The sequence below is a fragment of the Triplophysa dalaica genome, chromosome 2 (genome assembly GCF_015846415.1).
Source record: "Triplophysa dalaica isolate WHDGS20190420 chromosome 2, ASM1584641v1, whole genome shotgun sequence".
Taxonomy (NCBI): Eukaryota; Metazoa; Chordata; class Actinopteri; order Cypriniformes; family Nemacheilidae; genus Triplophysa; species Triplophysa dalaica.
In genome coordinates this window covers 20,670,651-20,690,653 of record NC_079543.1, presented here as the reverse complement: position 1 = coordinate 20,690,653, position 20,003 = coordinate 20,670,651, and the positions used below count along the sequence as shown (strand labels likewise).

The 20,003-nt window shown below is 36.8% G+C and overlaps 2 protein-coding genes across 8 annotated transcripts in view; both read right to left on the bottom strand.

Moving 5' to 3' along the window:
* Positions 1-9,235, bottom strand: part of tbc1d1 (TBC1 (tre-2/USP6, BUB2, cdc16) domain family, member 1) — a 53,406-nt gene extending 44,171 nt beyond the window's left edge. Inside the window, exons 1-3 of one of the 7 annotated variants that reach the window (XM_056770898.1) lie at positions 9,119-9,235; positions 6,808-7,229; positions 6,487-6,723 (exon numbers count right to left, since the gene is read on the bottom strand). In XM_056770898.1, the coding sequence (XP_056626876.1) occupies positions 6,487-6,723; positions 6,808-7,074 (504 nt within the window). In that variant the 5' untranslated portion in view covers positions 7,075-7,229; positions 9,119-9,235. Of the gene's footprint in view, positions 1-2,738; positions 2,836-3,898; positions 4,153-6,486; positions 6,724-6,807; positions 7,230-8,613; positions 8,933-9,050 lie in introns of those variants that run through there. The other 6 variants (XM_056770889.1, XM_056770879.1, XM_056770906.1 and 3 more) reach the window with 6 other exon arrangements.
* A 434-nt stretch (positions 9,236-9,669) lies between these two features.
* On the bottom strand, positions 9,670-19,419 carry pgm2 (phosphoglucomutase 2). The gene is made up of 13 exons (XM_056729504.1): positions 19,176-19,419; positions 16,487-16,654; positions 15,426-15,617; positions 14,380-14,463; positions 14,089-14,282; positions 13,746-13,935; positions 13,560-13,657; positions 12,519-12,702; positions 11,855-11,948; positions 11,503-11,632; positions 11,230-11,419; positions 11,017-11,150; positions 9,670-10,697 (listed from the first exon to the last, which is right to left on the bottom strand). The coding sequence occupies exons 1-13, from the start codon at positions 19,248-19,250 to the stop codon at positions 10,595-10,597; spliced, it is 1,836 nt and encodes a 611-aa protein (XP_056585482.1). The 5' UTR covers positions 19,251-19,419; the 3' UTR covers positions 9,670-10,594.
* Between the last annotated feature and the right edge of the window lie 584 nt (positions 19,420-20,003).

Sequence of the window (20,003 nt, the reverse complement as noted above, 5' to 3'; positions counted from 1 at the left end):
AGTTTTCTACCGTTAGCATAATCATTACAAAAATAGCTTGCGTTAGCATGTTGATATCCGCAGGCACATTAAAGGTGGAATAGACGATTTGGTAAAATGCTAACATTAGCCTGCTAGCACAAAGATCACGATCCCACCCTCCATGCGAATCGCCATCCAAGTCAACGCCTCCTCCAAAACACAAGAATGCGCACAAACCAGAAGCTCTTGTATCAATTCCAATTAAATCATGTCTCATTAAACAGTGAGAACGTTACAGTAAGTTACAAAGTAAATAACTTTACTAAAATAGCGAAAACCACTTCCATAAACAACTGCTTTAAAATAAAAATCTATTTCAATGTGTCATTTTATTTCACGGTAACGATATATTTCATGAAACAATCTCCCATTATAATTCTATATCTTAAACCTCATTTTTCTGAGATTGATTTAACTAATTTATTTATTACAGATCATTTAAATGCTCAGAATAGTTAAAATGTAGGCAAGTTATGAAAATGTACTAGAGACATCAAATTAAGTTCTGATAATCAGAGGTATTATTTATTTATATTTATCTTCTGGCTAATTCATATGTATACAACATGTATAACAATAAAGTATGAATATGCTAAAAAAATGAGAGTACAGTATATGACTGGTGTTATAAACTGGTGTTCATGGGGTCTGTACTGTAGGTCTTTATCACTCTTCACTCTCTATTAGATGAGCACTTTCAGTGTGTTGTGACTCTCTGTCTTTAGGATTGTTTATTCTCGGGCTTGTATTTGCACTGCGAGTCTCTGGTGACTCCTCACGCGTCTCCAAAACAGGAGGAGGTAGAAGCGCATCACACCAAAACGCTGAGCATCATCGTGCATTTCAATGCAAGTTAAACTTAATTAAAATTATTAACAGCTTAACAAAACAACCTGACTTCTGAAATACATGTTGAGAATTTTATATATGGTGGCGCAGATCCCTGCACGAGCGCTGCGGGTGAGAGAAGCGCCGGACTGGAGCAGATCACTAAACTAGATTGAGAGAAGGTCAGATGTATGTTTGATACATTCATTTGTTACGTCTGGATTAATTAATTTGTTTTTTTTCAATTTGCTGAGCGCCGAGTTAACCACGCCTTCTTATTTACATTCCGCAGAATACACGGAATAGAAAAATCTTGGTTGAAATTTTATTCCATGGTAACGGAATATTCCGTCATTCCGCTCAGCCCTACCCGTCAACATTCCTGTATTGCCCAGGATTTTCCCATTTTTCACACACATCTCCTGTTGAAACCTCCAGGGACAAAATCGGGAACAGACCGAGCGGGAAACCTCGGAAACCCCCACGAACCGACCGTCCGGGACCTGCTTTCGCCTCTTTGCTGATAAGACGTTTTGTCATGGCAGTTTTAAAGATGGCCTTTAAGTTTGTTCGTACTTTGCGAGTGCCCCTTGCAAACTTGCACACATTTATCAAGGGGAAAGTTAGGTTCCAGGTCTTAACCCGCCATTCTCCCGCTCTGTCTGCACAGGGTACGTGACCGCACTGGGACGCAAAATATGTTGACCGAAAATGGACACATCACCTAATTTGACAAACGTTTTTTGGCTCTACGCCTTTCACAGACGATTTATAATTATAAAAATACCAATGTATCATTTTACTTATTGATTCCTATCAGGGTGTTAAGCGACTTCCAACCCGACATGACAATTTTTTTTTGACAGGACAGGATTGCCTAATCAACCTTTAACATCTAAATAAAATAGTTTGAAAGAGTAAGACAGACATAAACATTGGGGATAGTAGAGTGCCATACAATTCTGCCCTGGGACCAATATGACTTTATCCAGACACACAACAGACTTATACACACCCTCCTGGAAAACTTTTGGAAAGAGTGGAGAGACAATCCAGGCAACTGTCAAAGATATCTTACGTTAGCATTCTTTTAAATCACTCTGTGACATTTTACAAATATTTACATAAATCTATCTGTCATGTTTTTTTACTGTTATTGACTTTTAAAACAACAGTGTGATGGTATGAGATACGCCACACATATTTCCCAAAACTCCACCGCATACATCCATACCCAATCTACTTCCTATATCTTAAAGTTCAGGGTTTCTGAGGTCACCAAATCACAAGAAGAGAGGGGAAATACCAGACTATGATGTCATCTCACCACCATAACCACCACACAACAAAAATAGTCAGATGACAATAAAGCAAAATGCAATGAATATACAATTAACATGATTCTTAGGCAATGATACCAACATTTGTTTTTGTACTTCTTGTTTCCTGTATAATTCTTATATAGCTAATTATTAAACACAGTTTGTGTAGTTTTACAATAATAAAAAAAAAATAGAATTAAAAAAATTACAAAAACTGTTACAGAATCAAAAATGTGAACAGAAGTACTTCACACAATTTTTATGTACAAATATTTCAAGAAACATGTATTTAAAAAATGTTTAACATTATAAATGTATTGTTGCATAAAAAAAAATTAATTTATTCTGTTTTGTGGTAAAAACAAGATTTTTGTTTTTAACAAGAAAGTTAGTGTGTAACTGTGTTTATTTCTCATATCAAACCAAATCAACTTTGAAACAATGCCTGTTTTTGTTGTTCCTCTGATGAAACACACAAATATCAAGATACATATTTTATATGAAAAATAAATTGCTACAATCAAAAAGCTGATGTTTTTCAATGTACTATTACCTCTATGACATTACCTGGCTATAGCCCATATCGACAGCTGGGTATGCACACACAACACAAGTAGGCAAGTTTTCAAGTACAGTGGTCCAATTTAAACCTCTAAAAGCGTAAATGCACACACACAGGTTGAGGGACTGTTTATGAAGGAGGGAGGCACCGGTCACATGAGGTGGAACCGGGGACAAAACATGTGACTATGACACACACCTAGAAATAAGCTGTCCCATTTACTATTGTAAAGCACTTTGAAACAGGTGTTTACCAACACACACACTATAGCAAATCCTGACAGAACTACCGACAACTACACACAACACAACACACTTTACACAATAAAACAACCACTACAAAAGTGAATAGACACAATTTGAAAGTGGGAGAAAATCCTCATTCATCGTAAGAAAACAATACCTTTATAAATGACTGTTAACTTGTCAGTGATCATTTCCACACATTTGACACACCATCAACTTATTTCAATGCAGTTTGAAGGATCACACATTCTGAAAAAAAGATGTCTACCACCCATCTGTTTTTTTAACATCTTTTAAGTATGTCGAACTTACTAAACATAACTTAATAAGTCCAGTGCCTAATGCAAGACTTGAACCATCATAAAGTACATGAAATCAATGACGTCCCTTTCTTCATACAGCCGCATGACCAACATCTAAACTATAAAATATCCCGCCATCTACTTTTTATAAATCTTGCCTATAATAATTTCTAAAGTAATACGTTTTAGTGACAGAAAATCTATTTCAGGCAAACTATTTGACTTGTCTTATTAATTTGATTAATATTATGACACATTGGCTAGTCTCAAAACCCAGCGAGCTCACTACCTAGATAGCATTAATGGGCACCAATTGCGCATTACTACCATTCAAATAGATCTACAGAAGTGCTGTCCAAGTAGACAGCTCTGTAGTTTCTTACACACAGCCACAAAGACAACTTTACAAAGAAAACGTTTGACATGTCTTTTACATAAATAGTGCGCCATTCACTTTTCAAGAACTGAATGAATACATGAATAAAGCTAAACAGGCATCAATTCTTTGAAGCAGCTAACGTTACTCACCATCACTAACTTGGTAGCTAACCAACTAGCATGCTAACATAGACTTTCCAACTATTTACACTCAAACGCACGCTTCATAAAGCTACTCACTGTTTCTTGCTCGCTTTTTACATCCCTCCGTAGCAAATTGAATATCTGAAAGCGAGACTTCATCGCTTCTGCCATCCAGATATCCCGAATAAAGTGAAACTGACGTTAGTACTGGAAGTTTGTGGTATGTGTGTGGCCGTATGAACGGCGCGAAGCGGGATGTGACCGTGAAACATTCACATGATGAGAGAAAATTACACTCAAATCTCACATCACATCACAACCGCTGGGATACAAGAACGCTGTTTCCGCACTTTTTCCAGACTTCCTGATGACTGGCTTGTGTGGTGGTTTGGGGAGGAAATGTTAAAATGTAAGCTTGTATAAATGAAAAGTAATATTTTTATAATGCGCATATAGGTAAAAGGAGATTAAATGTGTTGCTGCAACCAAAGCATGATTTATTTAAGAATTGAGCTTTAAGATTATTTTTAAATAATTATATTTAAATGACTGTGACTGATAATGATTCATGCAGGTGATGGCGCAAATGCGCAAAGGACTTCAAGTTCAAGATCTGCGCACCACCTGGTGGCAGATGAATTTACTGCACTCCCCAATCACAGCACAATGAACATATCTAAATACTTTAAAGCTCAAATGTATAATAAAAACAACTTATACAGTATGTAATTCATTTAAGTAAACATATATGAGCTTTGAAACCCTAAAGACACCTTTTCTTTCCTGTGTCAACAAGAAGTTTAAATATTCCTTTAAATTATCCACAATTATGTATATTTCGCTTGAACTTAACATTTTGGCAATAATTATATGCAAAAATATAATATTTACCACTCTTGATGCTATAGAAACTAAAAAGTATGTTCAATGTGACAATATTTTCGCACCTGTCATCCTAATTTAACAGTGATTTTACGAACCACGTGAAAGGATTAAAAAGTATTTGTTATATGCTATATATGCTAAGCCGTTGAGCCGAAGCGCAGCTGTAGTGTCTTCCAAATGATAGATGGCATGAGATGAATTATGGTCTTATAAATTAGCTGGTGAAACGGAAACACAAAGAGGGTAGAAAATATGCTTGATAATTTATGGGTTAGGTGAGAGAAGCAAACAGAAGGTTGTTTATTGGTTTAAATAAAGAATAGGGGTGTCTTAAGGTGAGCGAACATCGCCATGATCTAAATCTTAGTTGTTAGACACTTGTTCTCATACACAGTGAAGTGCATGTGTGCAGTGTGTCTAATAACACACGGGTGACTGGTTGTCTGAAAAACATAACTCTGAAAGAGGTGAAGATTTGACAGTCAGATAAAGGATGCTTTTTGACCTTTTCTGTAGCCTCGGCCTCAGACCGCACGCCTGCGGGTCGCCCACTGTCCTTTGGCTAACCTGATGCATATTGCACATAAAACTACAGAACAAAAATCTGATGGGCTGCTTTAAGCAACTGACGCAAATGAGGGCTAAGTGGATGGTCCCTAACCCATTTACACTAATAAAAACATGAGGAAATCTTCAATCGACTTCTATTAATTTACTCTTCCACCATCCTTTTTTCAGTCAACACCTGTATCTTTTTCTCCATCATTGTCTATTTGCCATGACAGTAAACTTAAAGTCCAAAGCCACTTTGCGGCTTGCTCACTAACAGCCAGGAAATGGTTACTATGACAACATAATTCTACATCCTGCCTACATGCAGGTTTATGAAGGAAACTTCACAATCTAAAAAGTATCAGATCCTTCATCACCAACCAGTCTACTGTACTGTTAAAAACACCCATTGTTTAATAAACAAACAATAAATATCATCAAAGCAAAGTAGTTTAATCTCTTTTTGAAGATTTATTTGTCTTGTATGAGCTATATTTTGTAACAGATAACTGAATAAATCTGGATCACTGGCTGCGAAACACTAAATATACCTTATATTTTCCACAGGTGTGACATGTTGTGTGAACATGTGTCATGTGTGATGTCATCAGCATTGTCTTTCAAAAAAACATACTGCACACACGTACACAACCAAATAGCTTTTTATAGTTTTTACGGCAGCGACACGTGTCCTAACCCTCATTTTAAATAGAGAGGGGTGAAAAGCGTTACCAACTCATTTTTTAATTCACAGAAAGTACATTTTGCAATGCACAAAAACCCACTGAACATCCAAGTAACTAAAAAGCAACGCCCTGATAACCACCCACAAGAAATGAGCTTTGCATCTGACAAAATCTAGCTGTTTCTTTATCTTTGTTATTGTACTGTTAAGATATCTTGTTGAGCAAAACCAGTACACACAGATGCACACATGCACAAAAAGGGTGGGACGACATTTAACCTCCATCTTTCACCCATCAAAAGAGATTCACTTCAAAGTGATACAAGCTGTGAGAATAATACACCTGACCCATAGTAAACCCTCTGGGTGAATTCATTTTTCAAAACCACATGCAACAACCTGAAACCTGTTTTCCTGTTATGTTTTGCATATTTTCATTTGAGACAACTTGCTCTAACTTTGCCTATGATGCTATTAAGGCCTTTTTGCAGATTTTTATGATGACAAAATAAATAACTCAGGACGCTTTTCTGTTCAAGTGTCAAGTCAAATGTCCTCTTACCTGGAGCTGGTCCTGACAGCGGAACACATAGCAGGCTGCGGTCTTCTCCTTTCTGAGCAGACAGCCGAAACAGCTCGGCTCCTGGCTGTTGTGAATGAGTTTGGTTAACAGATGAGGTCGGTGATCAAACAGAACCATATTTTGCAATGGGTCCCACGGCTTCCCCGGCCCTGCTGTGTCCAGAATGCAACGGACGGAGTTGGCTGAAATCTGCAGCACCACAGGCTGATCTCGAACCTTAGAACATAAGACGACATAGTTATTTTATTAAATCACTCATAACATGTAATACAGTATATAAGAAGTAGAAAATAGACTGACCTCCTGAGAGTGGGCTCCTGTGAATTCAGGGCTTCTGTTCCTCTCCCTCTGGTGAGGCCTGCGTATCTCAGCCACCACCCAGGGGAGCATGGTCATGGTGGTCTTTGGATGGATGGCCAATGAGCCAACCAGAGTTAACCTGTACTGAATCTCCACTGCTCCATCTCTCATATCCCCAGACCCGGGGCGAGTTTGTGCGAGGGTACAGAGAGAATGACCTCTGACAGGGTCACTTCTGGGTTTTACTTCAAAACAAATGCCTTCCATGCTCCTAGTGTGTGTTCGTGAGGGGATGCCAATTTGGACTTAAGCACACGTTGAGATGGAGACCATTATGAAGTGAATTGGTCTAGCACAATTTTGTAACAGGGTATGTCCTGAGATTGATTTTCTTTCAGATGCCAGTATTTTTCATGAAGGGTCTGTGGAGAGATAAATGAAAACTGATGTGATCTTAACATACAGCATGCATTATAGACAAAACAAAGTACTGACCACCTAAAAGATAACCACACCTCAACACACTTTGAATACACTTTGAATAAGGTTCAAATTCATGCCCTATGGCAAGTCCTTTGAATGTCATCTTCATCAACCCTGCCATTTGCAAAGAATTATAACAGTTTACTCTGAAAGGCCTTCGAAATGTTACAGAGGGACACAAGCAAAGACCACACAGGGACTTCCCATGATTCTCTATACAAGCTATAAATTCATTAAATAATTCACTTATAAAAAGTAACCTCATTTCCCTTTTCCTTTCAAATATTACATATTCTCTCTTCTTGCAGTGAAGTGTTGAAAGATGCTTTAAGCATCCACCCCTCTTTATACTGATAATCCAAAAGAAAGGACAAAATATCACCCAGATAAGTGAAGGATAAACCCCAAGGTCAAAAAAGGTCAAATATTATAGGTCTTTGCATTAAAATATATAAATAGTCTTCCTGCACTGATTTGAAAAAACCCATGTGCACAAATGCTGAAGCCAACGGTCGATATAAATAGGGTGTCTTTGGAGACGCATCTGCTATATTTAGAAGGGTCAACAGCAGTGTTGGGCAAGTTACTCAGAAAAAGTAATTAATTACTAGTTACTCATTACATATTAAATAGTGTAATTGGATTACTGTGCATATCATAGGGATTCAAGGATAGATATGAAACGGATCTTTTAATTCATTCAAGTAAATAATATTAAACTACAAAAGGTATTATTATTAACTGACCAAAGTATTAATTATATATTAAAGCACAGTTAGACATCATTTTTATGTCACTTCCACTATTGCACACATATTACACACAGTGTTTAGTTTAATAATATCAGAAGTAACTGTAATTAAATTAGGGAATAGTTATTAATTAACAGTAACTAATTACTTAGTAACTAGTTACACCCAACACTGGTCAACAGAAAGTTTCTCCTAAAACAACAAGAGATGGCAATAAGTCACAAGACAGAAAATAGCAGAAAAGTCACTAAACTAGTTATTTAGCTCCTCTTCAAGCTACATCGACTTACGAAAAGAAGTATTGATTTAACATAACTAGCGTTTTTTTATTTGTGACAAAGTAACCCCAAATGTAGGCCTACTCTGCACATAACCATATGATATTTGTAGTAAACTCTGGTAATACCAGAAAAAGCACTTTAGGATAGTTTTCCTAATGTAGCTTCAATAGAGGTGTCAATAAACAGGGCAGTTTTAAACAAACATCACCAAATAATACGATTTTCTTCAAGTTTATGATGGCAGTTTTCCTTTATCGCGAATGCAAACGAAGACTTTATCTTTCACTTACTCTATAACGCACAACGATCCGCCTCTTTGCGGAAGCGCTAAAAATAACGGTCCGTTAGTTTTTACGATGCATGTTATAATATCCCATGAACAATCAGCATAAATTGGACGAAATGGTCTAAAAGTAATCGCTAAATCACTAGTCCAGTAACGGTGTCAATAACACGATGGGTCCAAACCTGCGCTGCGCGTGAATGCGCGTTGAGGAAGTAATCTCATGTGACGTTTGAATGAACATCTTATGGTGTCCAAATTATGTGGAAATACAGATCATCTTCCGGCACTTTATGAGTGCAATATGCCAAAGCTTATAGTAGCATAAAACATTACGCTTTTTGTTTAGTCAAAAAACAAATAACTTTTTGTAGATTTAAATTGAAATATAGTGCACAATATTTAGCAACGTCAAGGATGATTTTGTCGTTTAAAAGTTATTACCGTTGTCAGAAATCAAAGTAACATCATGGGAAGCTAAAACAAAAGGTTTCCCAGAAATTCGCCCTTACCCCGCGGCGCACCTGCCACCTCTGTCCGGATTTCTTGTGAAGCGCGCGACCTGCTTGAGTGCGCGGCACTGCTCTGGTCTCTGTGTGTTCGTGTTGGTGTAACAAAACTAACCGAACGTCGTCAACTTTACCCCACTGTGAACTCCGAGCGCGCGCACACCGCCAACTGTGTAGGTCTATAAATACAGCGGTGTTGGGTGTCTTAAAGCCCTTAGATTACTGAAGAGTAGCGTAATAAATAAAACAAACTAGTCTAATTATAAACTTGGTCAACGTAGTCAAATGGATCTGTTAAAATAGCTGACATTTTAGAGGTTCTGACTATTCTTCTATTTTCTAAGCATTATATTTTAATACAATACTAATGAGAAATAGTGATTTGTTGTTACCTTTTACGAATTACTGTTTTGACATCATTTTTGAATATTCAATGCCCTCTGCTGGCCATTAATACTTTCAGAGTCCAGGTGTATTCTGGGGTGACAGATGGACTTCAAGCAATACATCGGACATTTACATTCTGTACTTACTTCTGATATCTGACACAAAAAAATCATCAACTGCTTTATTCTAACATAGGCTACATGAAAGCTAATTGGTCATATTCATCTTTGTTAAAGGACTTTTCAAGACATTCTGCACCCGTTAACTCTGCTTCATAATACCAGAAACGTTCTTGAATGGGAATTAAAATAACAAACTAAATGATTTGGTTAGAAATTCAAAATAGAAAAAAAATCACATTCGCCAAATTACAGGTCAATGAACAGACGGATTATGGGGTTCTATGTAATCATTTCAACCGGCCAAACTTGTGAGCAGATATAAGCTTTATGCACAGTAAGGCAGTTATGTTTTTATGATAACGTGTCACGTTAAAATAATAGTTACAGATCTGTAACAGCACTCATAACATTAACATAAAACAGCATTCTCGCAATCCAGCTCTGCACAAAACTATTGTCAACTCGGATCCATCTAATATCTTTTAAATCAAAACCTTTCTGACGGTTGGTATTAATAATGCACATCAGATGTTCTCTCTTGAATACCACATGATGTCTGGTTATTTGGTTAAAATAAATCATAAATAATTTTTAGAAATCAACATTAATCTGTTAATTTGCAATTTTTGGAACAACTATACATTCACAGTTCACTAGATCCAAAAAGGCAAATGAAATATAATCTCCCATTTTTGTATCCAAAAGTATTGTGGTTCAGAACACTGAGAAAAGTAAAAAAAAACGTAATGCTATTTTATCCATAGTATGTTCAAAGGTGATAAAGGCAACTGTAAGGTTTACAGTATGTGGCAACAGTTTTGGTCTAGATTATATCAAAAGAAATAGTACATCAAACTTCCTTCATATTGATGTACATACAGTATATCCATAATAAGATAGTTAAGAGTGGGATGTTAGAGCCGTATTAGAATGTTAAGTGTTTATTTGTAATTCTGTGCTGTAGTTCTCATCACTCTGGTCGAGGAGTCAGGCTGTTTTTCTGGGGTTGGAAGAAGTGCTCCACAATGGCATCGACCAGGTCGTCCAATTCAGTCTTCAGCTGGTTAAGATCACTAGGACAAATCAACAAGTCACTTAGTTATTTAGGAATTGTTGTTTCATATTTTTGGAAGTGGCATAATTAAACATTCATATTCAAAACAGAACTTTTGCAAATATATTTAGTTTAGTGACACAAGGTGTTTTAGCGCCACTAGTGGCACCAAATGAAATTGCACAAATAATGTTTACCAATACAGAAGTGATTTAATTGACTTCTTGTCCCTATATCACAATTTATTTAATTTCTAAATAATATTCTTGCAATTTAAGTTTAGCGTTGCTGGAAGCACATGAATTATGCACTATCATATGTATGTGCGTTTTTAAAACCTGTTTCCTGGTGCAGCACAGAGTTCAGTGTAATATTTGATTTTGGGCTCTGTGCCACTGGTCCTCATTGTGGCTACGCCCGCATTAGCAAATGTGAAGGTGATCATCTGACTGCTCTTGCTGGTTGGCAAAACCTGTAAACAACACCAAAAGTCAGAAAAAAAAATAGAAATCCACTATGACTATAGTTCCAACCAATCAGAGGACACGTACAGCCTTGTGGTCTGATTGGTTGCTGTCATATCCAGTGGTGAGGTCTCGCACAGCAGTCACAGTAAAGCTTCCACACTCCTTAGGGTAGGAATTCTCCCCGCTGTAGTTTCGAAGACGTTCAAACAACTGCTTAATGGTTTCTTGGTCGTGACAGATGAAATAGGAATTCTTGGTTATGTGGTAGCCGTACCTGAAATCAAACAATGTGAAAATATTAATTACAGAAAAAATTACTGTAATTGAATAGAGGTGTGTTTGTGTGACGTGACATACTCCTCATAAATAGAGGTGAGTTGCTGGGAAAGTGTTATGTTTTTAGAAGCCAGGTAAGAGGTGAACTCGCCAGCGATGGCGGCCGCGCTCACGCCATCTTTGTCTAAAACTGCAGGGCAGCACATGTAACCTAGAACAACACGATAGAAAACATTAAACCAGAGCAATTCACTGTGTTATCACATATTCCCATTAGACTTACTGAGAACCATCTGAAACCCCCCATATGCTTTGGTGTGACTTGTATGTGCTAATACAATCATATATCATTGCATTGTGAATGTAGAACTTTAAACACTGAACAAAAATGCATAAAAATATGAATGTTTGTGTTGTGTGAATGTAACCGTACCAATGGCTTCTTCAAAGGCGAACAGAACCGTCTTTCCCTGATCCATTAGCTCTCTGGCTCTGTTTCCCATCCATTTAAAGCCAGTTAGAGTCTCCTAGATAGAACAATGTTTAAATTGAGTGAGAAAGCAAGCCAATAAAACATTTTGTTCATGCATAAAAATTGTACTGATATAAGAAAATAAAATAAAAATAATAATGTTGTTGTCCCTTTAAAAGGGACAGTTCATCAAAAAAATTCCGTCATAAATTACTCTCTCTCTAGTTGTTCCAAACCTGTATAAATTTCTTTGTTTGGTGAAACATAGAGGAAGACATTTGGACGAATGATTGTAACCAAACTGTTCTTGGACACCATTGACTATACTAGGTAGTCAAAAGTGCAAAAAACTGTTTGCTATTCTACATCCTTCAAAATGGTCCAAGAACTGCACTCTTCCAAATATAATTCTCTGTTTTCATCAGAAAAAAAATATACAGATTTGGAACAACTCGAAGGTGAGGAAATGAGGACAGAATTTATATTTTTTGGTGAACTAATATTGTGACAGAATTAAGCGTGACGCTAAAATGTCAAGAAAAACACATCACTAAATAAAACATTTAGATCTTGGAATGCACTTTATGTCACTTTGGACAAAAGTAACTAAACATATTCAATTTACCTCAAAGTGAAAGCCCTCTTTTACAGCAATGGCTCGAAGTATTTTAGAGGACACGGTGCTGGATAGCATGTAGACATCTTTAATAGAAGCCTTTCCCTCGACTTTCTGCTGCTTCCAACAGTGAAAAATCCACCAGCCGAGCAGAGCACCCAACTCATTACCAGAGAACACTTTCCACTTCCCACTACAGACAGAATAAGATGGGAAACATTGACTTTTGAAGGGATACTTCCCACAAAAAAGAATATTCTGTCATCATTTACTCACCTCAAGTTGATATTTGGAAGAATACTTATAGACCGTTTCTTCCGATTTTATGTTTGGCTAGTATAACTATTATCTATGCTAATATTAATTTGTATCATTATTTTACTGTATAATAATTGTATTAAATAAATGATTTGTTGAATTTCGTTGTATGTCCCTTTTTTAAATAAACAATTTGTTGAATGGGTCTTGTATGTTACATACACATCTAGAGGTTTAGCTTGCTATAGGAGACTAAATTCTAAATAAAAGAGACAAGTTCAGCCAAGTAACGGTTCTTCTCGGTTTCTTTTGCTTTTTATCAGAAATAATCGACAGGCACTCTATTGATTGTTAATGTGTACCGAAAGTTCAATTGGGGACACAAAAGTGTGCATGCGCAGTAACGTTTGTTTGAGTTGTTAAGATGAATTCATCTATGACCAGACAGACTTTGCCCCCCATTGACTACCATAGTAGGAAAATACAATGGTCGTCAAAAGTGCCCCAGAAATGTTTGCGGTCCTGCATTCTTCAAAATGTTGTCTTTTGTGTTCAACAGAACAAAAAACAAAGATAAGAGTAATTTTTCCTACTATGGGAGTCAGTAGGGGGGCAAGATCTGTTTGCTTATAAGCATTCTTCCAAATATCTTACTCTGTGTTCATCAGAAGGAACACTCGAAGGTGAGTAAATGATGACAGAATTTTCATTTTTGGGTGAAGTATCCCCTTAACTACCATGAGGAAGTATTTATTATATCATACACTAAACACAAAGACCATCAACACAAACCTCTTTTGCTTCTCTGCAACAGCTAGTCGGTCAGCATCAGGGTCATTTGCCAGAATTACAGTCGCCCCTTTTTTATCTGCAAGTGTGAATGACAGCGTCTACACAAATACAACAAACAGAATGATTGTTAATGGCATTATACAAGAAGGACAAGGACAATCATGTAAACTTAAAAACGTGTCGTACCAAAACTCCTTCTCCTTCCTCAGGGTTGGGGTATTTGACAGTGGGGAACTCTGGGTCAGGATCTTTCTGCTCTTCCACAGCATAGGGAGGTTGAAGGTCAAAAGCTTTAAAAGCAGCCTGGACAAAAATATGCCCCACCCCGTGAACTGATGTGTGGACAATCTTTACTTCAGATTTTTTATTCAGCTCTCTAAAAGGAGATCAAAAAATGAATCAGTATCAATGCCCAGTTTCCATTTTTTTTATATTTCAATGCAAAGAAAAATACATTTGTGGACGATTCAATTTGACTTCAGATTGGATATGATTCAGTTTAGTAATAGTCACATTGAAGTGTTTTTACCTGTGAAAGCAGTGCTGTTGTATGCTTCTGCAGTATTCTCTGTGTATCTCTTGGTATGGATCTTTAAGAAGCGAACTCTTAAGAGCGCTATCTGTATCCCATGATTCAGGCCACGGCTCTAGATTCTCTTCTATAGCTGCAGCGATGCCCTTATCGTGGGGAGGAATGATCTGAGCACCATTCGCCCAGTACACCTTAAACACAAAACATTGGAAAATAAATCATACAAATAAAACATGAATACAATATAGCCTAAAAATCCACATCTTAAAAAAAGACTTGATACTATACCTTGTATCCATTGTCTTGTTTGGGGTTATGGGAAGCTGTTACCATGACACCCGCACAAAGTCCTAAATGCGATACGGTGTATGGCTAAGAGAAGAAAAGAAAAGAGAGAATACGGGTCAAGACAAGACGGAAAAAGATGAGAAGAGGTTTTTCTGTCAAGTAATGCAAATAACACAATTAAAGTGATAGTTCAACCAAAATGGAAAGTTCTATCATCATTCACGCACCCATTTTCTTTGTTCCACAGAACACAAAAGAAGATATTTTGAAGAACGATGTCAACCGGCACCCATTCACTTGCATTGATTTTGTCCATTCAATAGAGTTGAATGGGTGTCGGCACTATCTTCAATATCTGCTTTGGTGTTTTGCAGGAGAAAGAAAGTCATATAGGTTTGAAATAACAAGAGGGTGAGTAAATGATAACAGAATTTTCATTTTGGGAATGAACTATCACTTTAAATGCACCTTAATTCTGACAGATTAAAATGTTCACTTCAAGTTTATATGGAAGCTACGAGCATCATAAGATGACAAATATGTTATCCTTAAGTTAAAATAAACATGATATGTCATTTCTCTTTAATTTGACATAACAGGGAGCAGAATGTTTTTGGTCAAGAGGACATTGAATGAGAGAAGGCTGTGTGAGGGCTCAAAGGGAAAGTGATAAGAGCATGCGCGAGCGTGTCTGTGGGAAGAGAGAAGTTGATGATTGGTGAAGAAGAACCCCTAGTCTCTTATGCAACAATCTCACAATGTTTCCGTGTGCAACTCTGCTTTCGTTTGCCTTGTTGGTACTTTTACAAGTATATGAATGTATGTACAATGCCTTTAATAAAAGTATCTAGAAGTAGCAATGTTTGATCTTTGTATACTGTATGTTAACACAAACTTCTAAATAAAATATTCACAACAAAACTATGGTACTGCCATGGAGTAGGCTTGTAATAAAGCCTACATAAGTCATAATTAAATATCTGTACCATAAATAAAAAATATGAAACAACCATTTAGTAGTCAGAAGGACCATGTAAAGAACGTACCACATATGGAGTGGGCGTGATGTCACTGAAGAGGTAGACCGGAACACCTCGGCTGATAAACACTGCTGCAGCGAGGGAGGAAAATCTTTTACTGCTGCCACCGCTGGACGGGTGAGCACGAGCATCGAACCCGATCACCACCCCTCTTTTCTTTAGATCTGTGAAACACTGCTCGAGGTACCGACAGAAACCCTATCAGGGACAAAAGGGAAAATATAAATAAATATAAAGCTATAGTGAAATGAACAAATGAATCCAATGTATATAAGAATCGAGTTGATATACACTAGGGTTCGAAAGATTAGGGTCACATGACTGAAATCTTTTCATGAAAATCGTGTGTCGTTGACTATACAATTGCAAATTTAACCTCATAGTAACATTCATACTGTGTTCCATTAACAATGTTAACTTGACTTAAACCATGTGAATATTATTACCAGTTTAACCTTATCACAACCTCCCAGTTTTACTTCAAACTCACAATGGACATTGATATAGCACATGACTCCAATTGCTGTAATGACAGTAAACTAATATGCATAGATTTTTTGCACAAAGAACACATTTTGGTCAAACGTAGATGATATTACTGTATGTTACATTATTAGGAAAGAGCTTAACCTTAACTAAGAGCAAAAACACATTTTCATTTGAATGTGAGGGAAAATATAATTGTTCCAACATTAATTTCTTCATTCAAATAAAAATGTTATTGACTAAATAATGAAGAAAAAAGACAGGTGAAAAAAAAGTACTGTTTAAAAACATTTCAAGAATATAAAGCTGGTTGATAAAATGCCAAGAGAACAATTTTACAGTTTCTTTTGCTACTTTTACAAAAAGGATGGCAACTTTGAAGATGCTAAAAATAAAGTGTGGAAAAATAAATAATAAATGAGTAAGTGACTTTTCAATGGTAGTGTATTTGGTGATCAGACACAATGTGTCCAGGACGTTACAGAGTGTTCTAGACATTCTTATTTTCAAAACTTTTCGAGCACTTTGCAATATTTTTTATCACATTTTGTTTGTGTAACAGTCATGATGTGATATGTTACCTGTGTGGTCTGTATGATGGTAAGATCGTTCATGCACGAGACTCCAGGTCCCATAGCGGCTCTCAGTCCCGCTGTGCCGAACTCCATACGGCACCCGAAACATTTCTGAAGCTCCGACACGGCTCCCTCTTTGACCATGGTCCGCACGGCTGCCGCTGTCTGTGGATTCTTTGAACACACAAAGAAAAATTATTTGTTGATATTTATATAAAGGACCCAATAAAACTCAATATAAATTAATATCATTACCTAACTAAATGACAGGATTTTACATCAGGATAAAAGATGGGATTTATGCATTAAGAATTGTTCGGTTCGTAATTAAATGTTTCATACAAGTATGTGGGCAGTTAATTGTAAAAAAAGGCTTTCCTGAAGCTCAGTGGTTAGAGCATGCCGTTGGCCAAGGTAATGGGTTCGATCCCAGAGATTGCACATTCTCAGAAACAGATGTAGAGTATATTGTAATGTTAGTTGCTTTGGATAAAGCTTCTGCTAAATGCATAAATGTAAAATAGGGTGGGCCATTAATTTCAAGACAATGCCAAATTTAAGATTAAAAAGCTTTTATTGTGGCCACAGTGTCCTCATGTCTTTCATTAGAGTGTCTAAGATGACATACCTTCACCATGTGAGCGACAATACACCTTCACTCTCCCCATAACTAAGACCATGTGAGACCACATGTTTTCTCCAAGCTCTTTCTGACTATAAACATTTCAGTTTAATAAATCCATGACTTCCATGACCAGCATACTGGCAAATATGATCGCGTTTGTAGTTGACTATGCAACCGTAAACTTAACCTCTTGTAACTTCCAGTGTTCCATTAACAATTAAAAATAACTTGACTAAAACCATGTGAATATCATTACCAGTTTAACCTAATCACAACCACCCAGTTTTACTTAAAACTGACAAATGGGCAGTGGACATTGATAAAGCACATGACTCCAATTGCTGTAATGACAGTACACTATAGGCATTCATTTTTTTGCACAAATAACACATTTTGGTCAAATTTAGACAGTATATATATAAATGCATGGGCGTAAATCCCGGGGGGGACGGAGGGGACATGTCCCCCTCTATCCGAGGGTTGTCCCCCCCTCGATCAATTAAACTTTCTATTGTCATAAATATATTTTGATTTACCTAAACTAATTGTGTAATTAGAAGAAAATAAAAACGCAAAAAATGAGATTAAAGTAAAAAAAAATGTTGAGTTCCCACTCCCCTGCCTCTCACAGTGGTTTGGCCCACTGCCTGCTCACATTCAAGTCAGGTATGTGGTTCAGTTCATCAGTGGTTGTTGAAATCCAGTAAGAAGGATATTTTATTCAATTTAAATGAAGTGATTCTCTTTAATGTAGTTCATGCTGATTCATTAATAAATTAGTTGTTGCAAAAAATGCTGATTACCGATGTATTTTCCATGAATCTGCTATGTTAGCGATTAAACGTTAGCTAGAACACGTTAGCTTGTTACATAGGACGTCACACACTGCAACTAACACGCCGAAGCCGTTTCTCATGCATTGTTATATTTTTGGCGACCTGGCATGATGTGAACACGAACCGCCATAATTATCCACCGATTCTGCCATTCAGGTCCCGTGTCACACACAGCCGCGCACATACCGGTGACAATTCTGTGACGTTGACACTATATTTAGGGTCTAAAAAAGGAGCTCAGCTTTCATTCAGTTCGAGAAGGTCGTTTTGTCAGCATCTATTGTGTTCAGAATGTGCGCGGCGGATAAGATAAACATTCAGTTTACTGAATCTCGAGCGATTCATCAACGAGTACAACACAGAATTTAAGCATCTGTCACTGTTACTGACTGTTTGTTTGGGAACACGAACATGAACAAAGTTTGTTGGCGGAGGCAGTGCACTACAGGGGAAAATAACAACCACTCATTTAATGTCGATGTACTTTGTCAGACGATGACTAGTGTTTAAGTGTTTAAAATGTGGCTCATTGTCAACATGTAATATCATGGGTAGTGTGTTTTTATATTTGTTTCCTGTCTTCACAGCAAAGACAAATATATATATAAAAGGCATAAAGGTCTATTGTTCACTTGTATTACAGTATGTGACCGTTCAGTTCAGTTATAATATGACTGCAAGTCTGCATGATAAACCTATAAACCTAATGCATATTGTCGCTTAGTGTCGTATAAGTACAATTTTGACTGTATTATTTGTGTCCCCTTCAAAAATTGCTATTGAGAAATGTTATATGTACTGTCCCCCCGTACTGTTGAATGAGATTTACGCCCATGTATAAATGTATATTATATTACTATGAAAGAGCAAAACCTTAACGCCTTAAAAGCAATTCACTTTCTTCTTCTAGACTTCAATGGCATGTCAATCAAAATAGACAGATTTCATTTGAATATGGCTTTAGACTGAATTACAATTCAACTGTTGTCATGTTGAGTAATCTAGTTGAGTAACATCAGGCTTCCTTAAATAAATGGTGTAAAATCATGTTTAGCTATAGTCTCAAAAGAGACATGAACAGATATGTTAACCAAACTTGCAGGTTCCCATTCATTGCTTTAGAACTTTTCTTTAAGCCGCTGTTAAACCACCTCCTGGAAACATGCTGCTGACTTTCCAGCACCAAACATGTCAAATCATTAGTATTTAGACGTTTTACTGCATTTTTTCTCACCTTGTCATACTGGAGCCACTGTTGGATAGCCTGGTCCAGACTACTGTCTCCTGTGCTCTCCTGGCCTTTCTCCATGTTGAGTTATTACGAAACTAAACTGTACTTTAAACGGTAAACAAATAAGCGATCTGGTTCCTCGGACTTTATATGTGTGGTGACTGTCGATGTCGAGAATTTTATGTTAGCGCAACCCTTGAATGAAGCAGGACAGCAGATTCTTCTGTACTTCCGGCTTTACAGTGTTTGTCAGCGTGGGATTCTGGAGTGGGCGTGACCTTGACGTTGGTGGAGGGAAACGTGATTCGCTCAGGCCACTGCGCGACACCTCATTGGCTAGACACTTGTGGTCGTAAATCTTTTTGTTAAAGTTTACATACAGACCCAAAATGTGTCCATATCACTAAATGTAAATTTCTGGTGGAAAACCTGGCTTTAAGAAATAATAAACTTTGTTAAGTGGATATTACCCTCCAAAAACCAGAAAGCTTGTCACATTCTTTAGGCATGTAAATATTTTCATGTATTTATATATAACTTTGGTTATTTCCAAATTGTTGTTTTTGTTTACTTTGTTATTTATCTGTTTTTTATCTTTGATATAATCGAATATAGTTTTTGTATTGCTCAGAGTATTGTTATTCAATAAAAAAGCCAAACACTTATTTTTAATTAGACCACGATTCATGTTCCCAAAGGATGGATCAGTAATGTTGTATTGGAGCTTGAATTATAATTTTCCTGTGTTGATTCTCCGTCTATCATTAAAAACAGACTGTTGTAAGATATAACCTACAACTAATAACATTCATTTTATATGTATTGAGGTTG